Consider the following 14,613-nt stretch of genomic DNA (forward strand, 5'->3'; position numbering starts at 1 on the left):
CATTTGGGTTCCATGGTGAGTGCACTGAACCAAAATTAATAATGGGATGCCAGAACTACTCAGACACCATACCTGCACCTCTGCTAGCCTGAATCCTGTTCAGACTAGCAGTTCAGAGGAGAGGGGTATGTATGGCATTGACATGGTTGATCCTTGCAGGCAACCCACTAGCTAACTGATCCTGGCCATTTGAGATGGGTAGTCCAAGCTATCTAGGACTACCCATCTCAAAGCTGGGGCCAAGTTGTGTGTTGAAACTGGGCTCCTTAACCACCAGAATCCCCCCCCCCCTTACAAGTTTCCATGAGTTGCAGTACAAGGCATGTCAGATGGTGTTAGCCTGGAACCAAGGACCAGCAGCTTCACTGGGAGGTCCCCTCACCACATACAGCTGCCCATGTCGAGGGGTCTTCATCGGCAGAGATGGTCTGACTACTTGGAAGAAACAGGTGGTCACATTCAAAAAATGAAAAGTAAAATTATTGTTAAACCATCACCAGAACTAAAAATAGTTGTCGAAAACTGCACAGGAAAGTGCCACCATTTCACTACATTGTGGATATAGATATAATAGATAAAATCGTGACATATACAAATGCATACAGTAATCAAAGAAAAGGAAGTATCACTTATTCTAAAAATTGGGATGCAAATGAAACACCATGAACCAAATTTCCGGCACTCTTTCTAACTGGCCTAATTCTTACAGAATTTTTCAAAATTTTCAATTCTTACAAAAGATTGTTTCCTCATGCGGTCTCTGAGTTGATGGAGTACGATACTGATGGTGAAGTCCCTGGGGGAGAGGAGAGGAGAAAAGTAGATGAGTTGGCTTGAATCCATTCTTTTATGGAAGCATTTGTGGCAAACTGCAAGTGTTGTTACTCACTGAGAAGACTGTCACATTAGATGATAAATTTGAATTGAACCAATCCAATAAATACTAAACAAACCCAGCAAAACTTGGTTTCAAGACTTTTGCATTATGTGATTCTAAAACTTTCTATACGAGAAACTTGAAGGTGTAGTGTGGTACACAGGAAGAAGGGAATTACAAAGTATCCAACTCCCTTGAACACATCATGCAGAAGCTATTAAGCCACTTGGACGGTTCCCAGAGAAATCCTACAATATTATTTGTTTTATAAATGTTGCCAACTGGTACATCAGTTGTCCAGTGGGAAGATTTCCCTTGGAAAGGAACTTGGCATGTCTCGGTACTGAGTAAAAGATCTGTGGAATTTTTGCCACCACAGAGAGAGGAGTCGATATTGTTAAGTTTTCAAAGGGTTATGACATCATTTTGGACTACAATGCCTTGAAAGTAAGTATCAACAGTTGGCTGAATATGTTCCAACTATTCAGTAAGGTATTTAACAAATTATTGGCCTATTCAGTAAGGCATTTAACAAATCAACGAAAGTAATCACAAGATGGAAAGCAAAGTTTTTTGAAAAACTTGGCATTTGACTTCATGAAAGAGCATTTGTATGAAAGAAAAACAATAACATCACTGCCATTTGATACTGTTGGCTTTTTAGCAAAGTACAAAACATTTGTACTTTTTAACAAAAAACTGCATGTGTACCCTGTATGCACGAAAGATGTTTTAGGTGTAAACATCTTTGACATCTACTAAATTTCGAACAGCTAGAATTGAAATCACGAATAATATAAGTAAGTGGTATCGACACACCTGCTACTTACTCTACCGAATCAATGTTAGTGATAAATAGGATACACATGCCCGCTGCTTCCTCTACCAAATCAATGTTTGGAAGAGGTTAGGCCAATAGCCTAATTACCCACTTGATTGTAGCCATTTGTTGAATAGTATGATTGCAACAATACAAGTATTTGTATTGTTACATTCATACTATCATGTTGGATCACATTACTCTGTCAGGCTTTGTTGCAAATTACACATGCAGTGCTACGAGATCAGCAAGAAACAACAATATCCACACATAATATGCTATTAAAAGTATGACTTGGCTCAGGATCTCAACGAGTACAAGCACGAGACAGTAATGCTGCACATTCCATTTCGCAATGAGGAAACAGAGATAATGTCAGAGGTGAACTGTGTCAAGATCTATGACAACAATGAAGAGCTCATACTAGATCGTAAATTGTATGAATCAGACTTGGACATTTGCAAAACTATTCAAATATGTAAGATGATATGTCAAGGCAACGATGACGTTGACCCTGACGAAGCATGCAGTAATGATCTGCATAGCCTTGTAATGTGACTGTGAGAAGAAGACCCTTTCAAAACTTTTACAATCATCCAAACAGCAAGATGAAGGAGGATCTAAAGCTCGCCACGCTCAACGGATTCAGCACAATTGTAAAGAAACGCAAAAACTTGATGACCAACGAGGATTTCTGCAACATAATGAGAATGGCCAATGACAAGCAAAAGATTCTACTCATACTCATATATGGGAGATAACAGACTCCAAAATTTGGAGTCTGTTATCTCCCAATCGTGAACTGATTAAAATATTCTTGACTGGCCCAGCTAGTTGCAGAAAAATGTTTATGATTTGCCTGTTGATGGAAATATACAACTGCTTCGAGTAATACAGACCGGTACTGTAACATCTACATTACATGTGCTTCAACTGGTAAGGCTGAAGTGCATGTAATGTAATGATCTTGGATGTGCTCAGAGCTGGTTTATGCTAGCTCTGAGCACATCCTTGGGTAAACAGACAACACTGCTGGGTGTATCTGATCTGTAATGATGTTCAGTAATGCCTGGCATTCATGGTGTCTCATACGGGGCTAAAGAACCAAAGGCATGCCATGAAAATGTGCTTCACACCACCCACCTCTTCAAGTAGCCTATAATGTCTGTGAACAACAGGTAAGTTCCAGGGCTTTGTATGGTTTCTCCATAAATGCATTCTTCCATCGATGCTGAAAAACATTTATCAGGACTCTGGTAGTGGACCATACCTACAGTTCTCTGTCTATCCTTTGCATTCCTGGCACAAGCACAGTTGTATTTCTTCCAGTTGGTGTCTAAGATTAGTTAGTTGCTCCCATGAAAGCTATAAGGCATCGGTCCGTGTCATGTAAAAAACTTCTTCTGGCAGTGATTATAATTGCTTCAATTATAACCATTGCCAGATGTAGAGAACTTCACTTCATCATCACCTTATATTTTTGGTTGCAGATGTATCTGCTCACAAATGCTTTCTAGGTATTTTTCTATTCTTTAAAGAATCAAATGATAGGCTCTGAACACTCAACAAGTGCAGCCATCCTCTCTGCTGCAGTACTTGCTTAATGTGCAATGAAATCATACCTCTCTGGAAGAATGCAAACTGTGGTCCATTCTGATTTAGGTACTATTCGAGTCGCACAGCTTTACAGCATTTTCCTTATGTGTCACATGTCATATAGCATCTTCAATTTATAATTTTTTTGTACAGATTGTTGCATAAAGCCTAAAATGTCCATAGTCCTAATCAAGTAGTTAGGTTGTGTGTAGTTATTCTGCCACTCTTTTGAGAATTACAGCTTAGAATTTTCTTTTCCACTTCTTAATATCATAAAATTTTGTTTAAGACACATGTAACTATAATAAATTAACAAAAAAAAAAAAAAAAAAAAAAACACATTAAATGATGACAGCATGGCAGGCATTTAAGCCTTTTCACAAATAACTCATGAGGGAACATGCACATTCCGATATTTTATAGTACTTCATGCAAGCATGCACAACAGTATACATATTATTCTTTGGTGTTTTCCATTTCTACTAGACAATTACTGTTGTTAAAAAAAAAAATAAAAAAAAAAACTAACGGTGACATTTTAAGATATAAAAAGATTTTCTTTATTTTCTGAAAATTCTTCTGAGCTCATATCAATCATACTATATCTGTTTTACATCCTACTGGTGAAAGAAGAAAGGAGGGGAAGAGAAAAAAAAAAAAAAAAAAAAAAAACCCGTATTTCAGATTTGTAATTAAATTTAAAAAGAAAATAAAATAATCACAATTGTTTACAGTTAAGAGAATGACAGAAGTAATAATTAGCTTGTAATCAGCACAAATGTGAATGAAAAACTACATATGAAATGCAATACTTTTTAAACAGCAGTAAAAATGCAAAATTAGAGGCAAAATCATAAAATTGCATAATAGGGAAAGCAGAAAGAGTTTCTCTAATAAAATAAGACAGGAAATGAACAAATGAATATTTATCTTATTTGAAATAATTGTTATTTTTTAATATAGTTCTGTAGACAAAACAAATATCACTTCATGTGAGGAAAAATGAAAATATTTCTGGCAAAGGTACAATAATAGTAATCAAACTTGTTATACCTGAAGATTTTGTAACAAGTTATTTCAAAATATTTACAAAGACAACTAGTTTACTCACTGATGCAAATTATACAGAAAAATATGGAGGCCTTATTTATTCAAAATAAAAAAATAATAATAATAAAAAAAGAGGCATATTTCAATGCCAAATGGGGGGGGGGCAGGGTTGAGTAAATAAAAACACTGGACAGCATCTATATCATAACAAGTCCATGTTACAAAATTTTTTGGGGATGAAATAATTATAAGAAATGACCTGTGTTTCATTTTTAATGGCAAAAATTTTGGTTCTATGAGTATTTCACACGAACTCAGAGGTTTGACTACTTTTTTTTTCTTTTCTTCTCTTTCTTTCTTTTAAAAAAAAACAAGTAATTAATACTACAAAAAATCAGAATTTTATAAGAAGAGAGCAATTAAGTTAAACATTTATTTAAAATCATGTTATAATGTAGTCATATTTACTTACTACTGCTGTGATAGGAAATCTTTTCAAGAAATAAAAAAACATCATTAAAATAACTTTGAAGCATCTTATACCATTTCATGAATACTAGAAATAACTTAACTTCTGGCTGCAAAAATTTTACAAATGTTTCCTTCAAAACAAGTGCCAGAAATCATATAATGGCACATATTTTAAGTGTTTTTCATGAGGAAATGTTTCTTAATCAAGGCAGCCTGTCATAGGCTAGCATATGTTAGAAACTTTAAAAATACAAAAGACCATCAAGCTCTCTCTCTCAAATTGGGCATTTATCATCATTGTCAACCTTGGCAGTCATTTCATTGAAGCTCAGCTCCCGAACCAGTTAGCGGCATCATAATAAAAGTACTCCACTTGTGCAAGAACTTGTCTAATACAAACATCACAGTGAAGATACTTTCACAAATCTGAAACTCGGTCCTATATTTATATGCACGGCACAGTTAGTGATGATAGATAAATTCATCTTGATTCTGCTTTGTGTTTAGGAGGCCGAAACTCTTTTAGTTTCTTGCTTTTGGCTCCAGCTTTGAATGCTTTCCAGCTGTTAACTCTACTTTCTCTGCTTTCCTAGAAATACAGGAATACCCAGTAAGATTACTTTAAGTCTAAAACATCAATAAAACTTTTTACTACATTCTAAGGATATAAACTTAAAAAAATTTTTCCATTTGAAAAAGAAAAAAAAATAGTAACTAGTTTGAAATTATCAATAGTCTTTTTTTTTTTTTTTAAAGAGAGACATATCAATCTATCTATGTTTGACTATATGACAGATCGTCGCCCTGTCGTACCCATTTTCCAAAGTTGCTGGACTTGGGCATCTTCAACTTTCAAATTTCTCTCTCTCATAGCTGATATCGCATCCTCCTTCCATGATTTTCTAGAGTGTCCTCGTCTTCTCTTCCATTGTGGTATCCATTCATAAAATTTTTGGCCATCTCTCTTTGTTCATGCATAGATGTCCAAACCATCTCAGCTTTCTATTTTCAATTTGTTCTATAATATCTTCATATGCGTGCACACGCCTTCTAATTTCCTCGTTCGTAACTCTCTCAAACTTGGAAACTCTAGCACTTCGAAGAAGGTAGCCCATCTCTAGGGTCTTAAGCTTCTTTTTGTCATCCTCTTTCAGAGTCTACACCTCACATCCATAGCAAAGTACCGATTCCTTAACAACTGATGTTTTTTTGTTCTAAGGGAGATATTGTTGTCCCACCAGATAGCATTGAGGGGTGCAAAGAATCTTCCTACTTTGGTGAATTCATGTGCTAACTTCCTCTTTCCCCAGTCCTTCCTTATTTATAATACAGCCAAGATACTTGAAGAAGTCAATAGGTTTTAGATGTATAGACTGTGTGACTTCCAATTCGTCTAGATGCTCTGCTGTGCTTAGAAATTCTGCTTTTGTGAAATTGATATTGATATTGATCAATTTGTGAAATTGATATTGAGGCCCCACTGGTTACATATAAGATGCAGTTTTTTTAACATGTATTCCAAAATCATATGCTTCTTGTGCTATGATGACCCGATTATCGGCAAAATTGAGATTCCATTATTTATCTGTCATTAACTGGTACTCCCATTCCACAACAGATTTTTTTCCCATTCTTGCAAGATGCATTCCAAGAAAACATTAAACAATAAAGGAGATAAGCTACAGCCTTGCCTCAGTCCATTTGTTGGATAGATTGGGTTAGATAGATACTTTCCAACTTTAATAAATGCCACGTTGTTATCGTATGATTCCCCAATCAGTTCAACAAGTTCTGGATCAATTGACATCTGTTGTAGGGCTTTCCATAATGACTTATCTATATCATTTAATTTAATATGAAGGCTATGAAACATAATTCAAAGCATATACTGTGACAATAAATTATAATTGGTGTATAACACTTATTTAACTTATGTCCCCTCTCTTCTCAGTTCAAAAACATGATAAAGGCAATGAATAAGAAATCATCTGGGAGCAAGTCACAAACTGCATGATTCTCAAACAATGATAGTTTAGTGCTTTTTCATGTATTACTTGAAAGTAAAAGACACATCTGTTATTTCCTAGACTTTTTAAACAAGGTGAATTCAGAAAAAAATTATTCAGTTAAATATTCTGATTTATGGGAGTTCCCCCCCCCCAGAATTCACATAATAGATCTATAATTTTTCAAGGTCATGAGCTCAAATGATGCTGATTTTGGTAGTACAGCAGACTCTAGATTAAACGGGACACTTCAAGACTCCAAATTTAAGAGAAAAAAAAAAACAAAAAAAAAAAAAAAAAAAAAACAACCAGAAATAAAAAAAAATTCAAGTAATAACTAGAATAGGTATAAACAGATATTTTGCAAGTTGTAAAAAAGCGACAAGTGGTATTACAAGTCGTCATTGGGAGATTAGTGTACTTATTATCTTGCAATTCCTGCTGTCTTCACACCCGCCGTTAAAAAAAAAAAAAAAAAGAGACCAAATGTTTAGTTTGTTTTACGTCGATTTTGTTGTGTTCCGTTGCAGCGCAAAAGGAAATTTTGTTTCGTTATTTATGTCAGGGATGTCAGAATTTTTTTTATAGTAAAAAATTTTTTTTTGTTTAGAAATCGCAAAAATGATGGGTAAATGCAAAAGAGTTGCATTTTCAGTTAAACAAAAACTTGCAATTATTCAAAAGTTTAAAAATGGTGCATCTGTTAAATCTCTAAGGAACCATTATAATTATAATGTTATAGAACCATTATAAAGACTTAAAATCGACATCGCAAAAAATAAAGGGAAGCATTGTATTGGACACGCGAGTAGTGCATGGTAAGTTTTTTCGTTTTTTATCTATCGCCATATTTTTTTATTTAGGTTGCTGAACATTTTTCGATACAGTAAGTCCCCGACTTACGCAACTATGGATTTACGTAAATTTTTTTTCACTCAATTTTTATTTATTTTTTTTTTTTTTAGGATTGTAAAATTTAAAACAAACAAAAATAATAAATAAATAAAATAAATAATCAATAACGACGATCACAGCACACAAATTGCACAGGTGAGATACGGAGTAACAAGCAAAAAAATAGGAAAGAAGAGAAGATTCTTACAATTTATGAGTTTTTTTTTTTTATATGACTGAAGATTTCAGTGAAGGGAAACACATTTCACCATAATAACGTAAAAACCCATGCAATTCCATGTATTGGTATTATCGCAAATGCAATAACCCGGAAGATGCAAATTGTTTAACCCTGTGAAGTTCTTTTCAGAAAATTTCATTTTGACCATTATCATGGTGCCCACTAAGAGAATAAGTGACAACGGTACTAGTAAATCTGCCAACAAAAGGAAAGCCATCGATTTGGATCAGAAAATTAAACTAATAAGAATGTATGAAAATGGTCAAACATTAACAAGTATTGCGCAGAATTCAGATTTGTCAATAATAATATAGTGGCAATATGTTATTAGTCATTCCCGAGTTATGTAAAACTCAACAAAGTAAGAAGTCCTGGAACGTATCTCTTACGTATGTCGGGGACTTTTGTATTTTTGGATTAACTGGGAAATCGAATATCCGGGATTTGTTTTTACCATCTATCCCAGAAAATCGAGAGTCTACTATAGAATGTAGAAGTATGTCTAGAAATGGCAGACAGATTGCAGTCAGATCCTAATTCTATTTTGAATGAAATGTTTTGGTATGAATGCCATTGAGAGGGGGGGGAAGATACTAATGGATTGGATTTCTGTTCTTCCGTTCCATCCCCTTCGGAAAAGATACAAATGACCTTGCATACAACTGGTTTTAAATGAAACTTGTCTCCTAAAGTGCAAAAACACAAGAAATTTGAATGTGAAATACTTCACACTGAGGATCCATTTTGTAGAGGGTTTCCTCATGTCTAGTAGTAGTGAAAACACATCACAAAAAGTTGAGCATCTAAAAGTATCCCTTTGTTGATGCTTTTTGGAGTTCTAACAGAAATGGATTTTCCCGACCTTTCATTACCTTTAACATCAAAATCTCCCCCTTTTGAAATAGACACAACAATACTTATTGGTTAAATAAGAACAACAATGCTCTTTTTAATGTTTCCAACATTTCCTTATCTATTTCTTTTGTACATGACCCCTACAGAAAAGGAATACTTTATGAAAGCTCTCCACTCACTTTTCCAGAGTTTGCATTGATATGATGGTTCCAAGATTGCCCAAAAACAAGAAATAGTTATTAATACAGTAACAAATTTATTACATTCTGTATATAGGTTCGAATTCTAATATATCAGAACAGGAACTTCATCTTGTTACAAGCTATGGTGTAGGCAGGAAATGAACCTGGAGTTTGGAAACAAACCAATAATGATATACAACATCTTCTCTTGAACAGCTTTAGAATTTGTCTCTAAATATATAGAATTTTTCCAATATATGTGTTACATATATTGGAAAAACAAGGTTTAGATAAAGGATGAGATTTTAAGGTGGAGTGTGGATAAAGGATTCCATCCCTACAAGAATATTTTCACTGAAACTTGTATAAGTTGTATGGTGTCATCCTCAGATGGCGATATAACACGTTACACACTCTCAACACTGGCATATTGTATGGATTTCCCTGGACCTGATTAGTAAATGTTACGCTTAAAAAGAAATGTGAGACCAGAGATGTCAAAAGAAAATCTTTTCCAGGTTTTCTTTTGAGATCTCTGGTCTCATGTCTCTTTTTAAGTAACCTTGACACAGTAGATTGGCTATAACCCTACTGCTGCTCTCTCTCTCTCCACTTCCTGTTTAGAAAGCAAAGAGAGGGCAGCAGGTGGATGCTTTTATATACAAGATGATGCAATACCACTCTAATATTACAGAACGACAATGTTATATCATACTAGTTTTAGAGGATGATGATGTAACAATGTCTTGAGATGACATTATTTTATCTATAGAGGAAATTATTAAAGAAATATTAAACTTTTAAGAGGATGATGCAATTTATGTGGCCACACTGCACGTGAAGATTTTATACATATAGTCAACTTATCTGAAAGTTAACAGTTTGCATTTCAAGGACAATATTAAAAAGGATGACTGCAAAATATTTTGATGTGGTTGCATAGATGTTTGAAGAAACTTTCATAGTTTATCTGATATGGCCTCATAAGCTGAATTCATTGCATCATATAAGCATTAGAATACCTGTCATCTCTTCAATCATGCAGGAGAGAGAGAGGGGGGGGAAGAGGAGATGATTTCCAATTTCATTGGGTTGACACGAAGGCAAATTTCCTGGGAGAAATTTTAATAAGATTAGCATTTATTAAAGCAGCTATCAGGAAAAATCCTCATTTGGGGTGAGAATCTTTAAATTGTCAGCATAACTGTGAATATCTTGGTGTTCCAAATCAGTGGCGTAATAATTGCCATGAATAATACTCCAGCAAGAATGCCTCCTCGAGGGTTTGCACCAATGGTCTAATAAAAATATTTCAGTTCACATTCAGCTGGATAGCTTTTGTCAGTAATCTGGTCAAAATATGGTAGGAAGAGAGATTTTTATTAGGTTTTCAGGTTATTTTGTGTGCCAGGATCAAAATTTATAAGGGAAAAAAAATAATAATAAATAAAAAATGGAAAACCTGGAATGTTGAAAACAATTCCGGTGGATTCTTTCTCTAGAATTTAGTGAGTCAAATATGAAATGATGTCTCAGTGATAAAAACTAGAGAATGTGAGCTGGAGCAATTTGGTAAAAGAGGGATGCCCAACTGTTAGCAAATAAAAAATGGAGGAGTGGATCCACAGGAAGTAAACTGTAGAGAGATTTATTTAAAAAAGCAATACTAGTACAATGAATAAATGTTTTTCTTAACCGAGAAAAAGTTAAGACAAATATGCATATATCAAATCAGTATATACTGGGGCAGGCAGAAAACAGTAAACAGGGCATAGGGGAGCCAACATCTGGGGGTGCCAAAATTCAAAATTTTTATTATAATAATATTCAATAAAAGTATCTAAGTTAAAGTCAGTAAATAACGACTTTAATCTCGATATAAAAACAAACTATTGTTGAATTGTTTAGAGAAATAGCACCCTATGCCTATTTAGAGCTTAGGCACGTGTGTGAATTGTAAGACTCATGCACATTTTTATTATTTGATTCCTATGTAAATAGCTTTCAATAAAAAAAACACGAAATCATTAAAAATCTGTGTTTCTTAGTGAAATTAAATATTTACTTATAATTCATGAATCCTTTTTAAAAACTCTCACTTTATATTTTCAGTTGGGGAAATATTTTGTTCATTAAGCACTAATGTGAAAACTTAAAATTCATGAATAATTTTTAAAAACACACTTTATATTTTCAGGTGAGGAAATATTATTTTGTTCAAATTACATTCTAAATACCCTCATTACACACTATTAAAATAATTAATTTAAAAAAATTGTGTTCAAATTACATTCTAGTACCACATTTTCAGTCTTGTAAGTAAATTCCTTGGTCTTGGTCATTTTTTCCTTGGTCTGATTACTGTTTCAAAACTCCTGATGTCAACGTTTGCTCAGATCGTGTCAGTGAAATTATTCTTGCAGGAATGGAATCCTTTATCCCACACTCCACTTTAAAATCTCGTCCTTTATCTAAACCTTGGTTTTCCAATAAATGTGCTAAGGCTGTCCAAGAGAAGAAAGTTGCATATCGTAATTGGCTTATTTCTAATTCTTCAGTTTCATTTTCTGCCTACACCAAAGCTCGCAACAATTATAAAGCAGTTATTAAGCAGTCCAAACTAGAGTTTGAACAGGCTAAGAGTAGAAAACTTGCTTCTTGCCCTAATGGTAGCTGAGCATTCTGGTCTCTTGGCAAAGCTATTGGCCACAACTTTTGCCCATCTCTGCTCCCACCTCTGTCCAAACCAGATGGTTCTGTTGTCACTTCAGCCAAGGATAAAGCTGACCTGCTAGCATCCCATTTTTCTTCGAGCTCATGTATTAATGATCTTGGTAAAACACCTCCCACCATTCCTAACACGCTCCATTCAATGCCTCCTGTGGTCTTCCGTCAAAAGGATATCAGAAGGATTTTGATGAATCTTGATGCTAAGAAAGCTCCAGGTCCTGATGGTATTTCTCCACTTGTTCTCAAAACCTGTGCTCCTGAACTTACTCCTATTCTTTGCCACCTTTTTTTCACTTTCTTATTCCAAAGGTGTTTTTCCTTCTGCTTGGAAATTTGCTCATATCCAGCCAGTTCCTAAAAAGGGTGACAAATCCCTCCTATCCAATTATCATCCCATTGCAATTACTTCTACTCTTTCTAAAGTAATGGAGAAATCAATTAACCACCAACTCTTAAACTACCTAGAAACCTTCCGTCTGATCAACGATCGCCAGTATGGATTCCGTCAGTGTCGATCCACTGGTGATATTCTGGCTTATGTTACCCATTTATGGACTAATTCAATGGAAAGGTTCGGTGAAACACAAGTAGTTGCTCTTGACATCTCAAAGGCTTTTGATCGTGTTTGGCATAAAGGTCTTCTAAACAAGCTTCCATCTTATGGTTTGCCAACTGTTTTTAGTAATTAGTTATCCAGTTTTCTCTCTGATCGCTCACTGAGGGTGATGGTAGATGGCTCTCTGTCCCCCAAGGTTCAGTTCTTTCCCCCACTCTTTTCCTCTTGTATATCAATGACCTTCTCCCATTGACTGGAAATCCTATCCATAGTTTTGCCGATGATAGCACATTGCATTCAACTTTCCATTTTGAGAAACCTTGTCCAGCTCCATCAGCTTCAAGTTCTTGAAAATCTGCTGCCAATTCCTTAAATGCCGATCTTCAGGTAATTCTCCAGTGGGGCAAAGACAACTTAGTTGATTTCAACCCTTCTAAAACTCAGTCTTGTCTTATATCTCGCAAAAAGGATTCTTCTACTCCTATGCTTATCTTTAGTGACACTCCGATTTCTAGGCAAAATGATATATCTCTTTTGGGGATTACCCTGACTTCTAATCTCTCTTGGCACAAGCACATTACAAATATTGCTTCCTCTGCATCTAAAAAACTTGGTTTTCTCTTTCGCTCTCGGCGTTACTTTTCTCCCAAACAGCTGGTCACTCTGTATAAATCGCAAATCCGCCCTGCCATGGAATATTGTTCCCACATCTGGGGTGGTGCCCCCAAAACCTCTCTCAGGCTTCTTGATTCCATTCAGAAGAGGGCAGTTAGGTTAATTAATGATTCATCTCTAACAGAGTCTCTCCACTCGCTTTCTCATAGACACACTGATTCTGCTGCATGCCTCTTCTACAGATACTTCCATGGGCACTGTTCTTCTGAATTGGCTTCTATAATTCCCGCTCTCTCTTTCAAAACAGTCCGAACACGTGCCGCCACCAGCCAACATCCATTTACTGTCCAACTTCAAACCCACAGAACCAACTTTTCATCTTCCTCATTTATTCATTCAACTGCCGTTTTCTGGAACAACCTTCCTTCATACGTATTTCCTGAAAATTACAATCTACAGAAGTTCAAGTCCAATATCAACAAATATCTTCTTTCGTCTTCTCAACCTCCAAACCCAAGCACGGTACTAAGTACTATAGGTTATAATACCTCTCGTGTTTGGGGTTCTCATAAAAAAAAAAAAAAAAAGTTTAACGAACCCCGTGGTTAGGACACTTATTCGTAAAGTATGCAGACCTCAGTTGGAATTCCTACCAAAATTACTTTTATTGGAAAGTCCTGTGGCGCCATCCACTAGCAAAATTTAAAAGATCACGAGAGACAAAATTGGTTCAAGCTGCCACCAAACAATTCGCCCCTAGCAGCAGTGGCAATGATTAAAATCGATTCAGATGGCCAGTACCTGTACTACAATATTAAAGCACATAAATTAAGAATGTTATTGATGAAAATAAAATTAATAAAAAATGAATTTTAATTACTATTTATTCAAAATTGTAGTAGTCATTACAATCTTCAAGGGCGCCAAATACACTTCTGCATATGGGCACCAAAAACATTAGTGCCAGCACTGGTATACACAATTATATATTCTGTATAGCCACAAAAGTATCTTCACTCCTGGGTTTGTGATAAATGAACTAAACCTGCCACCCACATGTCAGAAAGAAGTATAAGAGCAACTGTGTTCATGCTATAATTAAGCAGATCAACAAAATACAGTAGAGCATCAAAGCAATGTTGTTGTTGTGGTTTTTTTTTGGTGCAAGGACTACATGGTCAAATTGGATCTGTTCCTGTGGAGAGAGAAATTGGATCTGTTCCTGTGTACAGGTTATTAAGATGGGTTTAGAAGACCATATATATATTAATTAGTTTTAGACAGTGGATAAACAGCACTCTATAAGAATATGGTTTACAGTTTCACACAATAAAAGTGGAAGATCATTTCCTTGTAACAAATAGAGATGCTTAAGGTGGGTATGACTAATACATGCTCTAGAAAGCACAACCTCTTCATGTCTGTTTGGAAGCTGGATTTCTATAGCTGTGGATTTTATTTCATGTTTCTTAACTTGTTATATCACTGGTTAAGCTAAATTTCTGTCCATTTTTCTTTGAACAGTTGGCATATGATTGGTTTATAATCTGTATAAGGAATCTGGATATGTCTGTTGTCAGAGGGGGTTTCTTGCTGCTTTATCTGCATGCTCATTTCCTGGTATTCCAGTGTGCCCAGGGATCCAACAGAACGTGACAAGGTGTTTAATGTTATCAAGTTCCAACATTTGAGATTTAATTTGTTTTACAAATGGATGTGA

The 14,613-nt window shown here is 35.1% G+C and overlaps 1 protein-coding gene across 1 annotated transcript in view; it reads right to left on the reverse strand.

The window, feature by feature from the left end:
• Window positions 1–4,981: 4,981 nt before the first annotated feature.
• The window catches only part of LOC150091448 (dnaJ homolog subfamily C member 8), a 270,274-nt gene continuing 260,642 nt past the window's right edge, over window positions 4,982–14,613 (reverse strand). Inside the window, exon 9 of the mRNA XM_090383974.1 lies at window positions 4,982–5,403. Coding sequence (XP_090240100.1) covers window positions 5,296–5,403 — 108 coding nt within the window. The 3' untranslated portion in view covers window positions 4,982–5,295. The remainder of the gene's footprint in view (window positions 5,404–14,613) is intronic.

Source organism: Mastigoproctus giganteus, chromosome 1 (assembly GCF_048544385.1).
Source record: "Mastigoproctus giganteus isolate SK-2022 chromosome 1, ASM4854438v1, whole genome shotgun sequence".
Classification (NCBI taxonomy): domain Eukaryota; kingdom Metazoa; phylum Arthropoda; class Arachnida; order Uropygi; family Thelyphonidae; genus Mastigoproctus; species Mastigoproctus giganteus.